General features: G+C 47.1%; 1 protein-coding gene across 1 annotated transcript in view; it reads left to right on the forward strand.

The window, feature by feature from the left end:
* Nucleotides 1-216: 216 nt before the first annotated feature.
* Nucleotides 217-21,597, forward strand: part of MYO1H (myosin IH) — a gene marked incomplete at its 3' end in the record, with an annotated part of 43,282 nt that continues 21,901 nt past the window's right edge. Inside the window, exons 1-14 of the mRNA XM_080717810.1 lie at nucleotides 217-360; nucleotides 3,218-3,333; nucleotides 4,939-5,137; nucleotides 5,938-6,018; nucleotides 8,971-9,150; nucleotides 12,095-12,193; nucleotides 13,256-13,369; nucleotides 13,562-13,633; nucleotides 14,272-14,391; nucleotides 17,182-17,249; nucleotides 17,961-18,066; nucleotides 18,364-18,444; nucleotides 19,320-19,411; nucleotides 20,837-20,931. Coding sequence (XP_080573936.1) covers nucleotides 235-360; nucleotides 3,218-3,333; nucleotides 4,939-5,137; nucleotides 5,938-6,018; nucleotides 8,971-9,150; nucleotides 12,095-12,193; nucleotides 13,256-13,369; nucleotides 13,562-13,633; nucleotides 14,272-14,391; nucleotides 17,182-17,249; nucleotides 17,961-18,066; nucleotides 18,364-18,444; nucleotides 19,320-19,411; nucleotides 20,837-20,931 — 1,549 coding nt within the window. The 5' untranslated portion in view covers nucleotides 217-234. The remainder of the gene's footprint in view (nucleotides 361-3,217; nucleotides 3,334-4,938; nucleotides 5,138-5,937; nucleotides 6,019-8,970; nucleotides 9,151-12,094; nucleotides 12,194-13,255; nucleotides 13,370-13,561; nucleotides 13,634-14,271; nucleotides 14,392-17,181; nucleotides 17,250-17,960; nucleotides 18,067-18,363; nucleotides 18,445-19,319; nucleotides 19,412-20,836; nucleotides 20,932-21,597) is intronic.

Below are 21,597 nucleotides of genomic sequence, written 5' to 3' on the forward strand. Positions count from 1 at the left end.
GTGCATTGTAAACACATCAGTGTTGATAAACCAAGACACAGAAAAGACACAGTACAGATACGCAGCAGGCATTTCTGCTTTGTAATAAGCGTGCCTCTCTCTGACTCCAGGACTTACAAGCCTTTGGCTATCCCCACACACCGTACACACTTCCCTGACACGACAGAAATGTCTGAGTGACTGAACTGTTTCCCATAGAAAGAAGAGACGAGGAGGAAGCACATCCGCCTTCACATGGAAGGGACGCTGACCGCCCGGGACAAGGTCGGGGTGCAGGACTTCGTGCTGTTGGACGAGCACACCAACGAGTCTGCCTTTGTGGACAACCTTCGCAAGCGTTTCAGCGAGAACCTCATATATGTAACCTAACCCGCTCCCCAGCCGTCCTCCTAGGTTGCCGGGGTCCCCTCTTGCCTCAAGGATCGTCAACGATAGCACCTGTTAAGTTAGTCGCAAAGGGAGGTGTGGAGGGACCAGATGCGGCGTGTCCTTCCTGCTAAGGCCTAACCAGCCGTCGGTGTCAGAGCTGCAAAAGGGAATCCATCAGCTTACGTGACTTTAGGTCCAGAAGCAGATCCTAGGGTCCACAGCGATGTCCTTTTCTCGATTTTTCTCTGCTCTTTCTTTTGCCCCGTTTTCCTCTGCGGGTGGCTTCTTTGCTTAGTGACAGCATGACTATTGCCAGAGCCAGGTTCACATTCAATCAGCTTAGTGATGCTACGGAGACTAGGCCTAGCCAATGTCCCAGAGCTGGTGTGGGTTGGCTCTGATTGGTCCATCTTGAATCACCTGCCTATCTTTCAACCAATCCCCTTTGGCTAGGGCTCCAGGCTATTATTCAGACTGGCCAGGCTGGGTTAGTAGACCCAACTCTGGCGAGAGAAGGAGGTAGTGCTCCTGGCCCTATAGACTGAAGGCTAAGAAAGAGGGTTCCTCAAATATGTTAGAAGAAGGGGAAAGAGACACCCAACGGACAAAATAAGATGTCCTACCACCTCCAGTAAATCTTTCAGGGTCAATGCTATAGCCCTTCACTAAACTTAGATTGATTTTCTTGCATCTAGCAGTAGTCAGGGTTTTTTAAAACATTACACACACACACACACACACACACACACACACACACACACACACACACATGCAAGGCCTTTCTCAGTGTGTGTTCTGTAGCCTCTAACTCCAGAATTGCCACCTTTAATTGTACCCATAGAAAAAAATCTAATACTTTATATAAACAAGAGATAAAATGATAGGAAGTAGAAATAGGATAACAGAATCATTATGACCGAACTAAAAGTTTCCAATTATAACGGAGAGATTTCAGAACTACCTTCCACCCTCAAGACTGGGTTTCTGTTGGTTGAAAAAGTGCAGAATTTAATTCAAAATATGCCTATCTGTTGAGTTTTCTATTTTTGATTTTTGTCCTGGGGACAGGAAACATTTGGCTTTATAATCTGAATGGAACCTCCGGTATTTAAAACCACAACAAAAATCAGAATCCAAAACTACCGGGTGCATTTTCCAAGGAGCCCAATTGTTTATTTAAGATCTGAGAGTCCTAAGATATTAATAATTTATAATTATATAAATATTAATAATTTATATTATATAATAATTTATAACTATATCCCAAGAAGTCTCATATTATTGGTTAGATTGCAAGTGTGTAAGTACTTGAAAAACTTGCATGGAGTCTAACATTGGAATCTGGAAAAAAGGAGTGCTAGTCATTGGGATACTTTGCCCAATTCTAGAAGGCAGGCAGCTACCCTGGATCTCTGTACTCGCCCAATGGACAGAATGTTGTGAAGCATGAATCAGATCCTGGTGCCCCCTCCTCCGTGAAAATTGTCCATTTATAATAGTTTTAGCAAGGGGAGGGTGCACTCTTCACAATCCACTGCATTTGGGATAAAACTCCAGTTCCTCCCGGAAGCCCCCAGTGCCCAAATGATCAGAATTTGCTTCCTCCTTAACATCCTTCCTCCCCATCACTACCCCCGAGGTGAGTTTCAGCACACTGTCACGCAGGCAGCTGGCCACGCTAATCCTTCAACCTGAGAACGTCCTTCTTGCCTTATTTTAGGAGGTGAGGTGGATACTGAAGATGGAACCTAGGGGCATTCTAGTTTGAGTGAACCACCCCCCAGTCCTTTTTATTTTGAAGTGAGTTCTAAGTTGCCAAGTATGTGCTAAGTTGTTGACGCTGGCCTCGAACCTGCAAACCTTCTTGGTCTCCCAAGTACTGGGATTACAGGTGTGGGCCACCATGCCCAGCTTTGTTTACCGATTCTCTTGATCCTACCTCTCCTTGAAGCTGTCATGATTCCTTTGTTGCTTGTCTGTCCTTTCACTCCCCAAGCAGGTTCCACAAGAGCAGAGACCCTGCCTGTGACCAACTTGTGATGTGATACCCAGCACTGAGTGAACACCCGGGGAGCATGGCGGGCGATGGTGTTTCTGTTGCGGTTTAAAATGTTGCGGTCTCGGAGACTGTCCCCAGGGATCTTTGTTAGATCCCTGGGAATAATTTACCGAAAACTCCCCAAAGAAACAAACAAACAAAACAAACAAACAAACAAACAAACAAAAAAACCAGAAAGACACAGAAAAAGAGGGAAAGATAGAAATACAGAAAATAGTTACAGCCCCATGCCAAAATGGCATGAGGGGGGAGGGTGGCCTGGGCCAACTCACCACTCCCCCCGATACAGCACGTGGACCGGAATTTTTATACCCATGACCTCCATCTTGTTTACGTAATTTTGACGTGGTGAACGTCCCTGTAAGGTACCTCCCCTTACCCTAAAAGGTACCTCCCCTTACCCTGAAAGGTACCTCCCCCAGCAAGGTGTGGCAAAGTGTCTCCTTTCATGAAGGTTGACCCCTCCTACCATCTTAGCTAGTTTATCTAATCATGTAGATCTGTCTTTAGATAGAGAAAGGCCTAGTTCTCCTCTCCTACGATCTGTCTTTAGATAAAGGCCTAGTTCTCCTCTCCTATGGACTTGTTAATTACTTTTAGCTAGGTTAATTTACATTGGAATAGTTGCCTGCTTTTAGGCAGAAACCAAGTCCTTGCACAGATTTGCCCCTCACCCAGTTTTTGAAATATATTAATAATCATAGCTTTCTCAAATCTTCCTAGGCCATTCCCAATACTGGTACATTTTGTAGCTGGAATTCTCACTGGTGCTGTGGTCTCTTCCTCTAGACTTACATCGGGACGCTCCTTGTGTCTGTGAACCCATACCAGGAACTCGGCATCTACAACGTGAACCAGATGGAGCTCTATCAAGGGGTCAATTTCTTTGAACTCCCACCACATGTGTAAGTAACTCCACGGGGACATTGCTAGGAGTATTTTTGTTTTCCCTATTCTTTTTTCATTCCTCTTTCCCTTCTTCCCACCTACCCATCTGTCTTTCCACCCACCCATCCACCCAACCATCCATCCAGTAATCCACCCATCCACCATCCATCCATCCATCTACCCACCCATCCATCCAGTAATCCACCCATCCACCTGTCCAATAATCCACCCAACCATCCATCCAATAATCCACCCATCTACCCAACCATCGATCCATCCATCCATCGATCCATCCAACCATCCATCCAGTAATCCACCCATCCACCTGTCCAATAATCCACCCAACCATCCATCCAATAATCTACCCATTCACTGATTTTTTTTATCCATCCAAATTCTCAACCCACACTCATGAGGTTCTACCTTCTTGCATGTTTATTACCCTGTTCTTGTATGTTCATTAAGCCGATACCCTCTTGTGAAAGAAGACAAAGCGGTAGAAAATGTTAGCAGGTCACTGGAATCTTGCTTAGACAAGGAGTCCTTGTGTGACTGCTGAGAAATCTGAGTGTGGCGAGAGAGGCGTCTTCTCTAGGGAGTGGGCTGTTGCAGTGCCACCTGGTGGTGCCTGGGTCTCACCGCGGGTAAGAAGAATGTACGCTGATGGCGGCTGAGCAGGGCTGCAGAAAGCTTTGCCGAATTTGCCAGTTCTCCCTGGTTGACGTCTGTGCTGATGTTTGGGTTCTACCTCTCATTTGGTAACAAGGCTACTTATTACCAAAGTAACTATAGGTTACTTCACTTCCTAATGCATTTTTAAACCTTTCTGAGTCCTGAGATAACTCTTTGGGCAACCTTGTTTTCTGACCTTAAAGATAAAGCTCTTAAAAGACTTCCTGTCCTCCAGGTACTGTAGTCCATAAAATCTCACTGCTCTTTGACCTCTACATTCTTAATACTTTGACTTTTGAGGGAAAGAGATCTTACTGTATTTATCGAGTTACTTAATATTTAGATTAGCTGCTATTTCCACCTGCAGTTACTAGAATCTCTCTTGGGGGATGAAACTTAGTAGCCAGCTTATTCTTAGAAGAAAGGTACATAAACATAAAAAAATAAATGTCTGGCACATGTGTCAACTTCCAGTATTTGGGGTCTGAGAAAAGATTTGCCGTCAAACTCCCAACTTAAGCCCTCTGAAGCTTAGTGAGACCCTGTTCCAAAGTTAAATAGGGCTGGGGGTATAACTCAGAGGTAGAATACCCCTGGAGTCGGTCCCTAGTGCCACAGTAAATAAATGAATCCATGGACGTTTGTAGGCATGTTGCAGCTCAGTGGTAGAGTGCTTGCCTGGCACCCATGAGGCCCTGGGTCCCATTCGCAGCACCAGATGAATGTCTTTGGTAAATTTCGAGAACTCTTCCCATCCCTGCTCTCATGCTCTCTTTAAGAGTTGTTGTTTGGGTTTTGCTCCGCGGTGGGCGATGGCAGGATTAAATGTCTGTCTCAGCTCAGCCTAGTCCTTGCTCCGGTCTGGCTGGGGCTTCCTGGAGGCAGGGGACCGTCTTTCTGGTCGGGGTTGGGGGGACGGCAGCCGATCAGCTTCTGCCCTCCCCTCCAAGCTACGCCATAGCTGACAACGCTTACCGCCTGATGTGCTCGGAACTGAACAACCACTTCATCCTCATTTCCGGGGAGAGCGGGGCGGGGAAGACGGAGGCCTCCAAGAAGATCCTCCAGTATTTCGCGGTGACCTGCCCCATGACGGAGTCTTTGCAAGTTGCCCGTGACCGGCTGCTGCTCTCAAATCCGGTGCTGGAGGTAAGTCGCCCCTGAGGACCCATGCTGGGGGCAACGGGAGGTCACCCAGAAAGAAGCCTCCTCTGCCTCGGCGGCGGGCAGTCAAGAGGGCCAGGTCCCTGCTGAGAAAAGGGAACTCACAGGTAGCATCGTGATTAGGGTGTGACCTCGGAGCCCGGCAGGCTTGGATTCTGAGTGTTGGCCCGGCACCCGCAAGCTTCAGCTCCCTCCAGATCCCAGAGCCTGTCTCCCGGTCTGCAGAATGGGTCCACCCACAGTATCTGAGCTTTCGAGGATTAGATGAGATGGTGGTAGAGAAAGCACACTGCAGAATCAGCGTAAAATAATGCTTTATTATTACTTTCTTATTAAAGTCATTTTAGCTATTTTGTTAGTATCTCTTGACAGCTTCCTGTCTGATCTTGTTTGAGTTATTTTCTCCTGTATTTAGGTTGTCCTCTGTGTAAACGATGCTCTGGCTGTAGGAATTTCCCAGGAGACCCTTTGAGCTGAACAGTTTGATACGGGGCGGGGCCAGCTGTACCTTCTAGAGCAGCCAGGGCTGATGTACCTCTTGGAGTCCTAACACACCACTAGCCTGGGGTCCCAGGAGAAGATCTCTTGTTCTGCTTTCCCTGGGCGTGCTCTAGCCTTTGGCAGGAAATCATCTGCAGTTAGTTACTGGTTCCTTCATAGAAGATAAAACATGGCTTTCCTCTTGGCGCTCTCCTCTGTTTTCATAATAAGCCTGTGTCTCGGGCCAGGAACTTAACAAGCCTTAACAAGCTTAAATGACAGTGGATAATACTTTGTATCCCAAGGCTTTTGGAAATGCCAAAACACCCCGGAACGACAACTCCAGCCGATTTGGAAAATACATGGACATACAATTTGACTTTCAGGTACACCGAAATTTCTATTTTTACGGAGACCCCTTATTTGGCTAGCAAGTGAACACAGCCCAGAGTACCTTAAGGTGGGGAGGGCATTTATTTATTGGCTCAGTTGAAAAAAATCCAGAGATCTCGCTGGTTTTAGGTAATGCAAATAAAGACCACAGTACGATACAACTTTATACCTTCTAGATGGGCAAGAATTAAGAAGTCAAAGAATACCAGGTGCCGGTAAGGACACGGATCCTTAGGAGTTCTGATGCATTGTTGGCAGGCTGTACGTTGGTTGGGATGGCCCACTTATCAAACAGTGGCCTGCCCTGGTGACAGAGACCTTGTGGAGTTAACACCGTCCAGTCTGGAGCAGTGTCGTTCCACCATGAGATGTGCCCACGGTGTGCAGGCCGATGCACAGCAGCCCGGGCACCTGGTGCTCACGCACACCTGGAGAACTCAGTGTCTGTCGACAGGAGGATGACTGGCTAAGCTGTGGTGTATCCACACAGTGAGGATTACACTCCAGAGAAAGCAAGAAAACGCTAGCTTCATGAGATGGGGTTGGGTCTTGGGAATGCACTGTGCCTGTGTGTGGAGTTCAGAGGTAGAATCCCCCTGGGTCCACTTCCCTATGTCTGTCTGTCTCTCTGTTTCTGTATATCTCTCTCTCTGCCCCGTCTGTCTCTGTCTTGCTGTGTGTGTCTGTCTCCGTGTGTCTCTGTGTTTCTCTCTGTGCGTATGGGTCTCTGCATGTGTCTGTCTCTACCCCTGAGTGGGTGTCTCTATGTGAGTCTCTGCGTGTGTGCGTGTCTCTGCGTCAGTCTCTCTGCATGCATGTGTCTCTTTCACTCTCCAGGCGTCTCTCTCTCCCCCAACTTCTCTCTCTCCTTGTGTCCGTCTGTCTCTCTACATGTGTGTGTGTCTCTCTCTCACACACACACGCACAAACAGCATGCTGTGTATATATGTGTACCTGTGAGGCAGAGATTGGTACAATTCCTCAGATATCAAATACCGGGCATTGTGAACCAGACAGCCTTTCTGGCAAGTACTCGTCTCCGCCGTATTACAAACATAGCCATCAACAGTACGTAAAGGAACAAGAGTGGTTGTGTCATACCCAGAGTTTAAAGGGGTAATTATAGCCGGGTGAGGTACACACATGTGTAATCCCAGTGCCTGGGGGGCTGAGATGGGAGCATCGAAGGTTCAAGGCCAGCCTCAGCAATTTAGCAAGGCCCTCAGCAACTCAGACACTTTCAAAATAAAAAAGGAAAGGGCTGGAAGTGTAGCTTGGACGTAGAATGCCACTGAGTTCAACCCCCAGTGTCTCCCTTCCCCCAAAGGAATAAATGGGTCTGTTGCTTATGCGTGGGTGAAATTCTCAAGGACCTATGTCCAAGTGGCCGAGCGACACTTAGACCTGAGACCGGCAGCTGTCTGAGGGTGCAGTTCTGCTTTGAAGACAGGTCATCTTGGGTCCCCCGATGGTTGGTCTGTGGTCCTCTGAGGAATGTGCATAGACTTGGAAACATTTAATGCCTATTTGGAATTCACATTTCAAGACATTGAAATGCATGCTTTTTAAAATTCCTAAAGATTAACAGATGTTTTGAAAAGTACATGAGTCATGAGGTCAGCTCGGTAGATTTTTGCAAATCTGCTCGTATTGCCAGCACTTGGATCAAGATATAACATTTGAATACTCTTCTCCCCAGAGGTTACCACTACCCTGACCTCTGTACTCTCAGAAAATGTACATTGCTGGTTCTTGAACTTCATATGAGTGGAACTGTACCACATGTTGTATGTTGAGTTTCTTTCAGTCAACATTCTACAAGATTTCCCCGTCTTGCTCATAGGAGTTCGTCACTTAGTGTGTGTACATTGCAATCGATCTGTTCTCCTGTTGCTGGACTTTTGGGTTGTTTGCAATTGGAGACTATTATAAATAGTGCTTTGAACACCCTCGGCCACATCTCTCGGTTGATACAAGCACGCATGGTCTATACTCACAAGTGCTTGGCTCCTTACCAGCCGCATTATGATAGCTAATGGCAACTCAGGTTCCTCTGGATCCTTGCCAACATCTGCACTGGTAGCCCTCTTAGTTGTAGAGATTCTGGTGGGGTGTGTTGCCCTTTTTCGCTGTTATTTAAGTGTGTGTCTCCCTGATAATCAATGAAGTTGTCCTTATGATCCGCTGAAAGATCTTTTTGTTCAAGTCTTTTGACCAATTATATTTGGGTTGTTTATTCTTATTGGTGAACAAGAGTTTTCAAAAGGCTTAGTTGGCTGTAATTTAAAATAATTAAATAGTATAGCTGGGCGTGGTTGCACACACCTATAATCCTAGTATTTAGGTAGCTGAGACAGGAATATTGCAGGTTAGAGACAGCCTCGGGAACTTAGGGCCTCAACAATTCAGTGACACTCTGTTTCAAAAAATTTAAAAAATAGGGCTGGGGGGGGGTCTATCTCAGAGGTAGAATGACCCTGGGCTCAATCCCCAGTACCAAAAATAATAAGTGTAGATGACATGAGGGTACACATAGAGGGTAATGAACTAGAACAGAGTCCAGAAACATTCCCATATACTTGTGACAAAAAAAAGCCACTGTGATTCAGAAGGGATAGAACTGTCTTTGCCGATCAACTGGGATATCAATATAAAGGGAAGACCTTTGATCCCTACCTCATGCCATACATAAAGAGTAACTAGTGATTCTTCATAGTCCTAAACATACCACATTTGGTAAAATCAACCAGGCTTCTAAGCATAAACACAAAAATATCTTCAGGATGTGGAAGGGGGGGGTCACAAAACCCTTTTGAAATAGAACCCAGGAAACATGAACTATAGAAGGCTGATAAATGGAATTCCATTCAAATTAAGAACTCCTGTTCATCAGAAGATACCAGCTAGACCCTCAGTCATCGCCCCATTTTTATTCTGTCTTGAAGGGAATTCCCGTAGGCGGGCATATCATCAGTTACTTGATCGAAAAGTCCCGAGTCGTCCATCAGAATCGGGGTGAACGGAATTTCCATATCTTCTACCAGCTGCTGGCAGGTGGTGAGGCAGAGCGCCTCGCTTACCTGGGACTTGAGCGTGACCCTCTGCTGTATAAATATCTCTCTCAGGTGGGAAGGACCGGCACCTGGCTTTGGTAAACCTTCGGAGGAGGGGTGTTTGTGGGGGCTGCCATAAAATGTTTTGAGAACTTTATCATCGCCATTCTGGATATATTTATATTGGCTGGTTTCTTGACATTAGCAGAAGCAAGCTAGCCCTCTCCCTTTATGCTTAGCCACTCTTTTGTCTTGGTAAAAGTAACCCGAGCTCTAGGCACGTGGTTCTCAGCCCTGGCTGGCATTAGGATCTTTTGAGAAAACTTTTAAAAGCACAGATGTCTGTGCTGGGGGGTATAGCTCAGTGGTAGAGCATTTGTCTAGCCCTGGGTTCAATCCCTAGCCAGCCCCCAAAAGACGCAGAAGCCTGCACCCTACCCTCCAGAGGTCTAGATTAAGTTGATCTGGACAGAGACTTGAACATAAGAAATGTTTTAAATGTTTCCCTGGGCGAGGGCTGTGGCTGGGTGGTAGAGGGCTTGCCTAGCACGAGTCCCTGGGTTTGAAAACCCGTGCCCCCCTATGACATAAGGCCAAGATGAGGCCTGCTGGTCTAGATCCACAATCTACGCGGCTTCATTCTGCTGTCAAGAGACTTGTGGAAAGACCTGTCCCCTCTTGCCTTCTCTCTTGAGAACTCTTGGCTACAAAATGAACGCACAGCCTCCCAGGAAGAGTTCAAACCATTCCCATAAGCAGTCCCAGTATTGAGTGTTCCCAAATTGACTTTCAGAATTTAACTTTGCAGCGCCGTTGTGTTTTTCTCCTTTCTGCAGCCTGCTCTGGGGTTCTAGAATGCCTAGGTTATACTGGTACTCTGATATTGCTAGCATCTTCCACCCTGGGGTTCCTCCCCTTCTTCCTGGGCTTGGCTTGAAACTGAGGTCACTGTGTAGAGAATAGGTCGGAGGTTGGGGCGTCATTTGAGAGAGAGAGAGCAAGACCTCATGAAGTGAATCTCATACAATGAAGACCAACATTGCGCAGGAAATGCAGGCGGGAAAAAAAGGCTTAACCAAAGTTGACCTTGAAAACTGAAGCTAACTAATAAAGAACCCCACTTTATCATTTTATATTTAATAAATCTTGGGCTAATTCTTAGAACAAATCAGTTTTGATTTTTTTTTAAGTACTGGGGATTGAGCCCAGTGGCACTATACCACTGAGCTACACCCCCTAGCCCTTTTCTTATTTTGGGACAAGGTCTCACTAAGTTGCCCAAGCTGGCCTTGAACTTGTGACATTCTTTCTTCAGGCTTCTAAGCTACTGGGCTCACAGGCATCTGCTATTGGTGTGGTTGGTGTGTGTGTGTGTGTGTGTGTGTGTGTGTGTGTGTGTGAAAGAGAGACAGACAGACACAGAGACAGATTGGGGATGGAACCCAGAGGCATTCTACTTCTGAGCTACAACCCCAGCCCCCATTTTATTTTGAAACAGGTTCTCACCAAGTTGTGGAGGGCCTCACTAAGTAGCTGAGGCTGGTTGCAAACCTGCAATCCTTCTGTCTCAGCCTCCCAAGTACTGGGATTACGAGCATGAGCCGCCAATGTTTAGCTTGTGATTTTTTTTTTAAGGGCTTATTTTTTTCACCCAACAAAACCGTATGGTCACATGATGTTTGGATTTTTCAAATCATGATCACGGAGGGTTTTATTTTTTAAAAAATTTGAGGAAATCAATCATTTTTCCCAAGGGCTTCTCTGGCCCCTCGATAGTCACATCACTATAGATATATCTTCATCGTTGCAGATTTTTATCTGGCTGTGTTAATTCTGCTAGGTGAGATGCCCCAGTGACTTTGGAAATGGTTCTAACAATTTGCCAGTATTTTTCTTTTCTATCAGAGCCCTGAGGTCCATAACTTTGGCAAAACTTATGGCATTATTTTGTATATGTTTGCACTGATACCAAACCAACAGTTTTCCAAAGAGGCGCTGATTTGCAGGGGTCTTACCCTTTGGGGGCAGGAGCTGATGCTGCGGGTTGTGTACAAGCTTTTTTGGGTCACATTCCGCAAACAATACAGTGCTGGAGTGATCTGCGTAGCATTTATAGTGTGTTAGGATTACAGGCATCAGAGAGGTCTTCAGTAGATGGGAATGTGGGCTCCGTTATGGTGTTAGGATTACAGGCATCAGAGAGGTCTTCAATAGATGGGAGCGTGGGCTCCGCTATGGTGTTAGGATTACAGTCATCAGAGGTCTTCAATAGATGGGAGCGTGGGCTCCATTATGGTGTTAGGATTACAGTCATCAGAGGTCTTCAATAGATGGGAGCGTGGGCTCCGTTATGGTGTTAGGATTACAGTCATCAGAGGTCTTCAATAGATGGGAGCGTGGGCTCCGTTATGGTGTTAGGATTACAGTCATCAGAGGTCTTCAATAGATGGGAGCGTGGGCTCCGTTATGGTGTTAGGATTACAGCCATCAGAGGTCTTCAATAGATGGGAGCGTGGGCTCCGTTATGGTGTTAGGATTACAGCCATCAGAGGTCTTCAGTAGATGGGAGTGTGGGCTCCGTTATGGTGTTAGGATTACAGTCATCAGAGGTCTTCAATAGATGGGAGCGTGGGCTCCGTTATGGTGAGTACTGTTCCACTTGACAGAAGAGGCTGGAGCATCCTCAGGCCTGTGATGGGCCCGGGAACCGAGCCCCTGTGGGTACCGAGGGAAGAGGTGTGGCGGTGCATGTCTGTAATTTCAGTACTTGGGGGGCTGAGACAGGGAAATCGCAGGTTCAAGACCAGCCTTGGCAACTTAGACCCTGTTTCAAAATAGGGCTGTTGAATAGCTCAGAAGCTGAATGTCCCGGAGTATAATCCCCAGTACCACAATAAATAGAAATGAAAGAAAGCTAGGTCTTGTTTTAGAGCTAGAACTATTTTGACTTAGGACTGGGTCTGTGCATGTTTTAACTTCCCTTAAAATGACATTAAGTGACCCGACTTTATCACAGGGTCGTTGTGCCAAGGAGACATCTGTAAATGACAAGAACAACTGGAAAACTGTCTCCGACGCCTTCTCTGCCATTGACTTCACTGAAGCTGACCTGGAGGTATGGCTCACAGCGGGCTCTCTGGGACGAGAAAAGAGCCTGGGTTCCTCGGGGTGAGCCGAGCAAAACCCAAGAATGCGCACATTTCATATAAACAATAAAGAACGTTAGTACACGTATATCCCAAAATACTTTGTGTAGACCAAAGAATACTAAAAAAAATTAGTCATTGCGTTGTTGAAATTGAATTGTCTACTGGGCGTTTTGTATTTGATGCGGCAAGGTTGCATGCAAAGTTGAACCCATGCATTTCCTCCCCAAATTAAGTTCAATCTTGAGTATTTATTTATTTATTTATTTATTTGGTGGCACTGGGGTTCCTGGAAGCCCTTCTACCTCTGGGCTATACTCCCAGACCTATTTTTTATATTTTTATTTGGAAACAGGGTCTCTCTCTCTCCCTCTCTCTCTCTTTTTTTTTTTTTTTTTTTTTTTTTGGTGGTACTGGGGTTCCTGGAAACCCTTCTACCTCCGGGCCACACTCCCAGACCTATTTTATATTTTTTTATATTTGGAAACAGGGTCTCTTAAGCCAGCGCGGCTGGCTTCGAACCTGTGCGATCCTCCTGTCTCCGCCTCCCAAGCGCGAGGATTATAAGCGTGCGCCACCATGCCCGGCCCAATCTTGATTATTTAAACCCTAAATAATTATAGGATTTTTATTTCTATTTTGGAAAAAATGGGAACAAATTGTAGAACTGATATGTATCTTATATCTTTTTGTTGCTTTTTCCTTTTTTTCCTGCACTGGGGATGGAACCCAGGGGCATTGTACCTCCAAGCTACAGCTCAGGCCTTAGTGAAACCAGCTCTCACTAAGTTGTAGAGGGCCTCATAAGTGGCTGAGGCTGTCCTTGAACCCCTGATCCTGTCTTCGCCTCCCAAGTACTGGGATTACACACACACACACACCCCACCCAACCTCTTTCTGAGAAAGGACTTGGCTGTGGCTGGGACTTGGGAGATGGCGGGTTTTCCTTTGGGCATCTCAGTGGACAGCATTTCTTGACCAGTCTTTCCCTGTCCTCCCGTCCTCTGCCTGACCCCTTAACATGTTTCCAGAATCTCTTTGGAATTATCGCCAGTGTCCTGCATCTGGGGAACATCTGTTTTGAAGAAGACAAGCAGGGCTGTGCCACCGTCCCAGACACCCATGAGATCAAGTGGGTCGCCAAGGTGCCGTTCCCCTTGAAGAGGGGGACGGGCGGGGAGGGCAGGCGGCTCACCGATGATGGTTGAGAGGTGGTGAGAGCCTTGGAAGATCCCAAGAGGCCCGCTTCGCCCCGAAGCGCGGTGCTTAGTAAGGACCGCTCCCTCGGGGCCTGCTGGCTCCGTGTCGCTGGGTGACGCTTGGTTCCTTTCATCCAGCTCCTGGGAGTCTACCCTTCCGTTCTACTGGAAGCTCTCACCCACAGAAAGATGGAAGCCAAAGCGGAGGAGGTAACGTGGCCGTGGGTGGACACGCCTGCCCTCTCGCTGTCAGATGGGCGTCTTCAGATGGCAGGGCTGCGATGGCCTTGGGGTGGGGGCTGCGCCTGTGACCCTCCACCCCGGCCCTGTGTGGTCCAGTTCCTGCGGGAGTCTCCTTCCTCACCCTCCCTCTTTCCCTCTCTCCCTCCACGGCCTCTTCACTCACTCCTGCTCTCCCTCCCACTGACGCTCCCCCCTATGCTCACCTGGCTAACTCCATCCGCCAGCCCTCCCAGGGGTCGCTGGACCCTGATCAAGGAGCGTTCCTGATGATCTGCCCGGAACCTCCAAGTGCATACGTGTCTCCTTAGCATCTGTCGTGCCTCCGACGTGACCGTCCAAGGGCTTCCTTGGATATCTTACTCCGTCCCTTTTCCTCCCCTCTGAACTGAGTCCATGGAGGCCCGGGACCCTGGTCATGGCTGAGCTTCCCAACCCAGCACAGTGCTGGACATGGACGGCCATGTAAGAAACAGACGCTAGACCAAGAACCGTCGGGCGGGCGTCTCCTCCAGCGTGGGCCCCTTGCTAATCGCCGTTAAAGACTGGCTGGGAAACTCGGGGGACTTCCCTCCCCCTGTAACGAGGGCTCTCGTCCTGCCGCTCAGGTGATATGCCCCCTGACGCCGGAGCTGTCCGTCTACGCCAGAGACGCGATGGCAAAGGCTGTCTACGGGCGGACTTTCACTTGGCTGGTCGACAAAATCAACTCTTCCCTAGCTAACAAGGTGGGTCGCTGCCTCCCGGATGCTATTGTGGGCCCCGCAGGGCTGGGGTGCTGTCCTCGTCCCCCTGCCCTGGCCCAGCACGCAGCAAGCTCACCAGCCCACGAAGAGCAATTACTGCAACGCGTCCTGCAGCGTGCCGTGAACGGCACCTGTATGCCACGTCGCTTTGTGTGTGCACAGAAACGTTTTACACTAGTGCGGTAAAAGTGTGTGTTGCTTGGAATCCCGGTACTTGGGAGGCTGAGACAGGAGGATTGCAGGTTTGTGGCCAACTCAGCTACTTAGTGAGGCTCTGCAACTTACTGAGACCTTGTTTCCAAATAAAGAATATAAAATAGGGCAGGGGGGCATAGCTCAGAGGTAGAATGCCCCTGGTTCCACCCCCAGTACTGAAAAAAAATGTATCACTGATAATTCTAGTAGTTGGGAGGCTGAGACAGGAGGGTACACAGAATCAAGCAAAAATCAGTAATTTAGTAAGGTCCTCTGCAACTTAATATGACTGTTTCAAAAAAAAAAAAAAAAAAAAAGGGCCAGGGATGTAGTTTAGAGGTTGCATGCCCCTGGGTTCCACTACAGAATAAAAAGCATGTGTGTGTATATATACATAGTACATCTACACATACACTATGTGTGTGTATATTTGTGTGTGCATGCATGTACACACAAATATACCTATGTAGTTTTGGTTCTGGGGGTTGAACCCAGGGGTGCCTTACCACTGAGCCACATCCCAGAACCTTTTCCATTTTTACTTTGAGATAGTCTTGCTAAGTTGCCCAGGTTGACCTCCAGCTTGTGATCCCCCTCATTGTTGCCTCCAGAGCTGCTGAGGTTATGGCATGCACCACTGCGCCCGGCTGCTAACCGTATACATTAACAAACCCAAAATATGCAAGTAGCCCTTCAAATCACGTTTAGGTCATATTTCCTTGTTTGTGTAATGCCGGGATCCGATCTGGGGCTTCAACCAAAGTACAACTGCTCTACCTCTGAGCTGCAACCCTGACCTGATGTTTGCTTTTTTTTTTTAAGTGGAATTGTTTAAAATGAGGTTTGGTTGCCGGGCGTGGTTGTGCACACTTGTAAGCCCAGCATTTGGGAGGCTGAGACAGGAGGATTGGAGGTTTGTGGCCAGCTCAGCTATTTAGTGAGGCTCTTTGCAACTCACTGAGATCTGTTTCAAAATAAGGAATAAAAAATAGGGCTGGGGGTGTCGCTTGGAGATAGAATGCCCCTGAGTTCCATCCCCAGTATCGCAAAAAAAAAAAAAAAAAAAAAAAAAAAAAAAAGTTTGCCTGGCATAGTGGCCTTCTCTTCCAAGGTGGCCCAGGGCACCGCAGGGGGAGAGTCAGGAAGTGGTGCACATGTGTGTCTCTTCTGGTTTCTCTCCTTTAAATTTAAATTTATTGGCCAGGTGTGGTGGCGCACGCTTGTAATCCCCGCGCTTGGGAGGCAGAGACAGGAGGATCGTGCAGGTTCGAAGCCAGCCGCGCGCGCTGGCTTAGGAGACCCTGTTTCCAAATAAAAATATAAAAATAGGTCTGGAAATGTGGCCCGGAGGTAGAAGGGCTTCCAGGAACCCCAGTACCACCAAAATAATAATAATAATAATAATAATAATAATAATAATAATAAATTTAAATTTATTTATTTACTCATTTGTTTGTTTATTTTTGCAGTACTAGGGATGGAACCCAGGGGCATTCTACCTCCAAGCTGTACCCCTAGCCCTGGTTTTTATTCTTTATTTTGATATAGAGTCTCACTGAGTTTCAAAGGGCCTAAGCAGCTGAGGCTGTCCTCAAACCAAGATCCTCCTGTCTCAGGCTCCCAAATGCAGGGATTACAAGCGTGCGCCACCATATCTGCCAATAAATCTATTTTTTAAAGGTTATTTTTTTGTTTTTTTTTTGATACTGACCGATGATACCCAGCACTATTTTATTTTTTTTTTGACACAGGGTCCCACTAGGTTGATGAGCATCTCACTACTTGCTGAGGCTGGCCTCGAACCTGCCATCCTCCTGCCTCAGCCTCTCAAGTACCAGGATTACACATGTATACCACCATGCCTGGCTTCTCCTTTTTTTTAAGCCACCAGATTGTAATTATGGGAACTCATCTTGATTTTTATCTAGCCCTGATCACTGCCTAGTAGTCCTATGTCTCAATTCCATTGTCAAATTAGGTTTCCACTGTCTTCTCTTGGTACTAGGGACTGAAGCCAGGGACATTTTACCTCTGAACTAAAACCTAGCCCTCCTCCCATTTAAAATTTTTTTTTTTAAATTTTGAAACAGGGTCTCACTGATTGCTGAGGATCTGAGTTGCTAAGACCAGCTGTGAACCTGTGATCCTCCTGTCTCAGCCTGCTGAGTACTAGAATCAAGGCACGTGCCACCCATCTGGCTAGTTTCAAGCCTCTTAATCACAGTGAGGATTAAATTTCAACACATGAGTTGGACATGGTGGCACATGCTTGTAATCACAGGCCCTGGGAGGCTGAGACAGGAGGATCACAAGTTCCCAGCCAGCCTCAGCTACTTAGTGAGGCCCTCTACAAATTAGTGAGACCCTGTTTCAAAATAAAGAATAAAAATAGGATTGGGGTTAATACCTTAGAGGTAGAATGCCCGAGTTCAATCACTAGTACTGCAAAATAATAATAATAACAAGTAATAATAGTAGTAATAATAATAGATTTCAACACATGAACTCTTGGGGTTGTATTCAACCCACCCAACCATACCACTAACCATTTGTGTGTGGTGTGTGTGCTCTGACTAGGATTTCACCAAAAAAACTGTGATTGGATTGTTGGATATCTATGGGTTTGAAGTCTTCGACAAGAATGGGTGAGTTTGGTCATTTCCCACCTATCTACCTCTCTTGATGGTTTTAGTTTAGACATCTTTGTTGCTGGAATTAATTTTTCCTGTACCAGAAATTCCCCCAGAGTCACTTAACCCTCAATTCCCAGACTATTCCAGACTGTGAAATAAATAGAAAAAAAAAAGTAAAACTATTTCAGCTTTTCTGATTTATTTAGTAAATTAGTTTATCAATAAAGACTTTTTTCTTTAATAAAAAAAATCACCCTTTAGCCTCAGCTACTTAGCGAAGCCCTCTGCAACTTAGACTCTATTTCAAAAATAAAAATAAATGAATAAATGAATGAATGAATAAATAGGGCTGGGGGTGTAGCTCAAAGGTAGAATGCCCCTGGGTTCAACCCCCCCCCAGAGCCCCCCACACCACCCTTTAAATACATAAATGCAAGCCAGGTGTGGTGGCACATGCTTGTAATCCCCGCGTTTGGGATACTGAGACAGGAGGATCACACAGGTTCGAAGCCAGCCTCAGCTACTTAGTGAGACCCTGTTTCCAAAAAAAAATTAAAAAAAAAAGGTCTGGGAGTATAGCCCAGAGGTAGAAAGCCCCTGGGTTCCTTCCCCAGTACCACACACAAATAAATAAATAAATAAATAAATATGTAAATGCAATTTTTTTTAAAAGAACTGGTCTATTTGCGTAACTTGTATTATTTACATCCCTTGCGTTTCTAGTTTTGAACAGTTTTGTATAAACTACTGTAACGAGAAGCTTCAGCAGCTGTTAGTAGAGAGAACCCTGAAAGCCGAGCAGGCGGAGTATGAGGTGGAGGGCATTGAGGTGAGCGTCCCCAGGTTTTTTCCTCATTCGATTTCTTAACCCAGCTAAAGACGTTTCCGTGTTTCATGGGAGACTTTCCTGGTCAGTATTGAAGACGACGTTCCCCATCCTTCTCCACTTATTTCTCGGGCAATTATTTGGCTGTTTACAAAGTATCCTCCCACCCCTTTTTATTTTTTTTTAAGGTTGGCTATAAAAATCAGAAAAAACATTTTTTGGGAGATCATCGTAAGCCCAGTGTCCTTGGTGCCTCTCCTAAGCGCCTTCCGGAGAATTCTTTGCTCTTTGTCGTTTCAGTGGGAGCCAATTCAGTATTTCAACAATAAGATCATCTGTGACTTGGTAGAAGAGAGACACAGAGGCATCATATCCATTTTGGTGAGCAGAGGAGCCCAGTCGCTGGGCGTTGACAGTACGTGGAGTTCTCCCCGGGTCCCAAAGGGCTGCGAGCGGAATCCTTCCTACTGAACTTTCTGTTGTTCTTACTGGGGACTAAACCCAGGGGCTTTCTACCTCTGAGCTTGCATCCCTACCCTTTTCATGTTTTCTTTTGAAGCAGGGTCTCACTAGGTTGCGGAGTCTCACTCAGTTGCTGAGGCTGCCCTCCAACCTGCGGTCCTCCTGTCTCGGTCTCCCAATTCCTGGGGTTACAGGCACGTGCCACCACTCCGCTTCCAGCTGAACTCTTGCCCGGAAGCATTCCCCTCTCCTTGAGATTCTCAGCCCCAAATTCTGGCCCATCGGAGACAGCAAGGATAGATCTATGCAACGAAAGCCTGCTCGTGTATCTTGTGTAGGCACAGAACTGAAGGCCCATGTAGGCAGGGGCTTGGTGGCTTCTGTGACCCGGATGTAGTTGTGAGTCTCCCAAGGTTCCTCAGATGGGAGCTTGGTCCTTGGTGTGACAGTGTTGGAAAATGGGGGCCCTTTAAGAACTGTGGTTCCTGCCGGGAAATACCCAGATCCTTAAGGGCCGGTTCTCAGAAGGAGATGACATTATTCTCAAAGGGACCTGGGTTAGTTCTTGCTGGAAAGGTGTTGCAGCAAGTCCGCCCCTCCCCAGGGGAGCCACAGTTGGGATCTGAGAGGTTGAGCCTGTGTGATGGATCCCACCACTCTCCCAGAACGTGCACCTGTGCCCGTGCGCGGGGATAGCCCGTCAGTGCCTGAGTTCCGTCGTCACTGGCGAACACCTTTCAACTGGGAATTGGAGTGTGGTGCTGGGTGTGAAGTGTTTCCTTTGCCTTTTGAAGGATGAAGAATGTATTCGCCCCGGACCCGCTACAGACTTGAGTTTCCTGGAGAAACTGGAAGAGAAAGTGGGCAAGCATGCACACTTTGAGACGTACGTGGTTTAGTTGACAGCAGGGGGCGGGGGAGGTGTCTCTGTTTCCTTTGATATGTGCCTAGAGCACAAGTGCTTTTTCATCTGTAAAAATGTCCTTATGGGTCGGCCCTGCTGGTGCACACTTGTAATCCCAGTACTTGGGAGGCTGAGACAGGAGGATCCCAGGTTGGCCAGCCTCAGCTACTTAGTTTAGTGAGGCCCTTCACAACTTAATGAGACTTGGTTTCAAAATAAAGGATAAAATATAGCGCTAGGGGGTGTAGCTCAGAGGTATAATGCCCCTAAGTTCAATACCCAGTAACACTAAAACACACTTATGAATCAACCAGGCATGGTGATATGCATGCCTTAATCCCAGTACTTGGGAGGCTGAGTCAGGAGGATCGCAGGTTCCAGGGCAGCCTAAGCAACTTCCTGAGGCACTCTGCAACTTAGTGAGGCCCTGTTTTAAAATAAAAAATAGGGCTAGGGGTATTAGTGCGGAAGTGGAATGACACTGGGTTCAATCCCTAGTACTCTATACAACACACACATACAGAAAATGAACATAAATCAGATGTGAGGGCGTATGCCTGTAATCCCTGTTCTTGGGAGGCTGAGAAAGAAGGATCGTGCAGGTTCAAGGCTAGTGTCAGCAACTTAGACTCTCAGCAACTTAGATAGACCCTGTTTCAAACTAAAAAAGGGCTGGGGTGTAGCTCAGAGGTAGAATGTCCCTGGGTTCAATCCCTAGTGCTAACAAAAACAAAACACACCCCAACCCCCCCCCCAAAGTTTTGAATTACCAGAATCTGAAATATGACATATCCTGAATGTTTTAATCTCTGCACATCATAAAAAAATATGGTAGCAGTGAGATTGTTCCTTGGCTATCACCTGGAAAATTAGAAGTTATTTTGCCTAGTTGGGTGCGGTGGCGCACGCTTGGAATCCCAGCATTTGGGAGGCTGAGACAGGAGGATCGCGGTTTATGGACAGCCTCAGCTATTTAGTGAGGACCTCTGCAACTTGGTGCGACCCTGTTACAAAATAAACAATAAAAAATAGGGCTGGGGGTGTGGCTTGGAGGTAGAATGCCTCTGGGTTCCATCCCCAGTATTGCAAAAAATATAAAAAATATAGGGCTAAGGATATAGCTCAGTGATAGAATGCCCCTGGGTTCAATCCCCAGTACCACAAAAGAAAAAAAATGCATGTAAGAAATGTTACTTCTCAGGGTTGAGGGAACAGCACCTATGGTAGAGAGAAGCTTTATTCAGCAGCCAGGGAGTCGGTAGCAAGGCTCCCGGAGCCTCCGCCCATGTTGAGCTTGCCAGAGTCACAGTGCTAGCAGGGTGGCCAGGGCCCCTCAGCCTCCAGCTTCTTTCCAGCGGTTTTCTTGCAGCAGCGAGGTGAGGCGCAGTGGTGTCTGTCTGTCTCTAGCCGCAAGCTGGCAGGTCCCAGAGGGCGGAAGCGGATTGGCTGGATGGAGTTCAGGCTCCTGCACTACGCAGGAGAGGTCACCTACTGCACTAACGGTGAGTGTGTGGCCCTGCGGTGCCCTCGCCGCGCCCGGCTCCAGCGAACGCCGTGCAGCGTCCCAAGCCCTCCCTGGCCTTGCGTTCTGGTGGGCCGTCTTGAAAGCCTTTCTCGTTTTTTATTGCTTCTATATAAAACCATTTTATTGAGATACACTTCATATTGCACCAGAATCTTAAAAAGGAAAAAGACAGCCTGGCGTGGCGGCACACTCCTGCAGTCCTGGTACTTGGGAGGCTGAGACGGGAGGGTTGCAGGTTTGAGGCAGGCCTAAGCAATTTAGTGAGAGCCTGTTTCAAATTTTAAAAAAAAATTTTTTTCTTAAAAGGAAGCCCAGGGTGCTGGGCTTGGTGGCACATGTTTGTAATCCCAGCACTTGGGTGGCTGAGACAGAAGAATCACACAGGTTCAAAGCCAGCCTCAGCTACTTAGGCTCTCGGCAACTTAGTGAGACCCTGTTTCCAAATAAATTATAAATAGGGCTGGGGTATAGCCTGGAGTAGAAAGCCCCTGGGTTCCATCCCTGGTACCGCAAAGAAAAAAGCAGCCAGTTGTGGTATATCCTTATATCCTTGTAATCTCAATACTTGGGAGGCTGAGACAGGAGGATCATGGGTTCAAGGACAGCCTCAGCAATTTAGGGAGGCTGTTGGCAACTTAGCAAG

Source organism: Muscardinus avellanarius, assembly GCF_963383645.1.
Source record: "Muscardinus avellanarius genome assembly, chromosome: 21".
NCBI lineage: Eukaryota > Metazoa > Chordata > Mammalia > Rodentia > Gliridae > Muscardinus > Muscardinus avellanarius.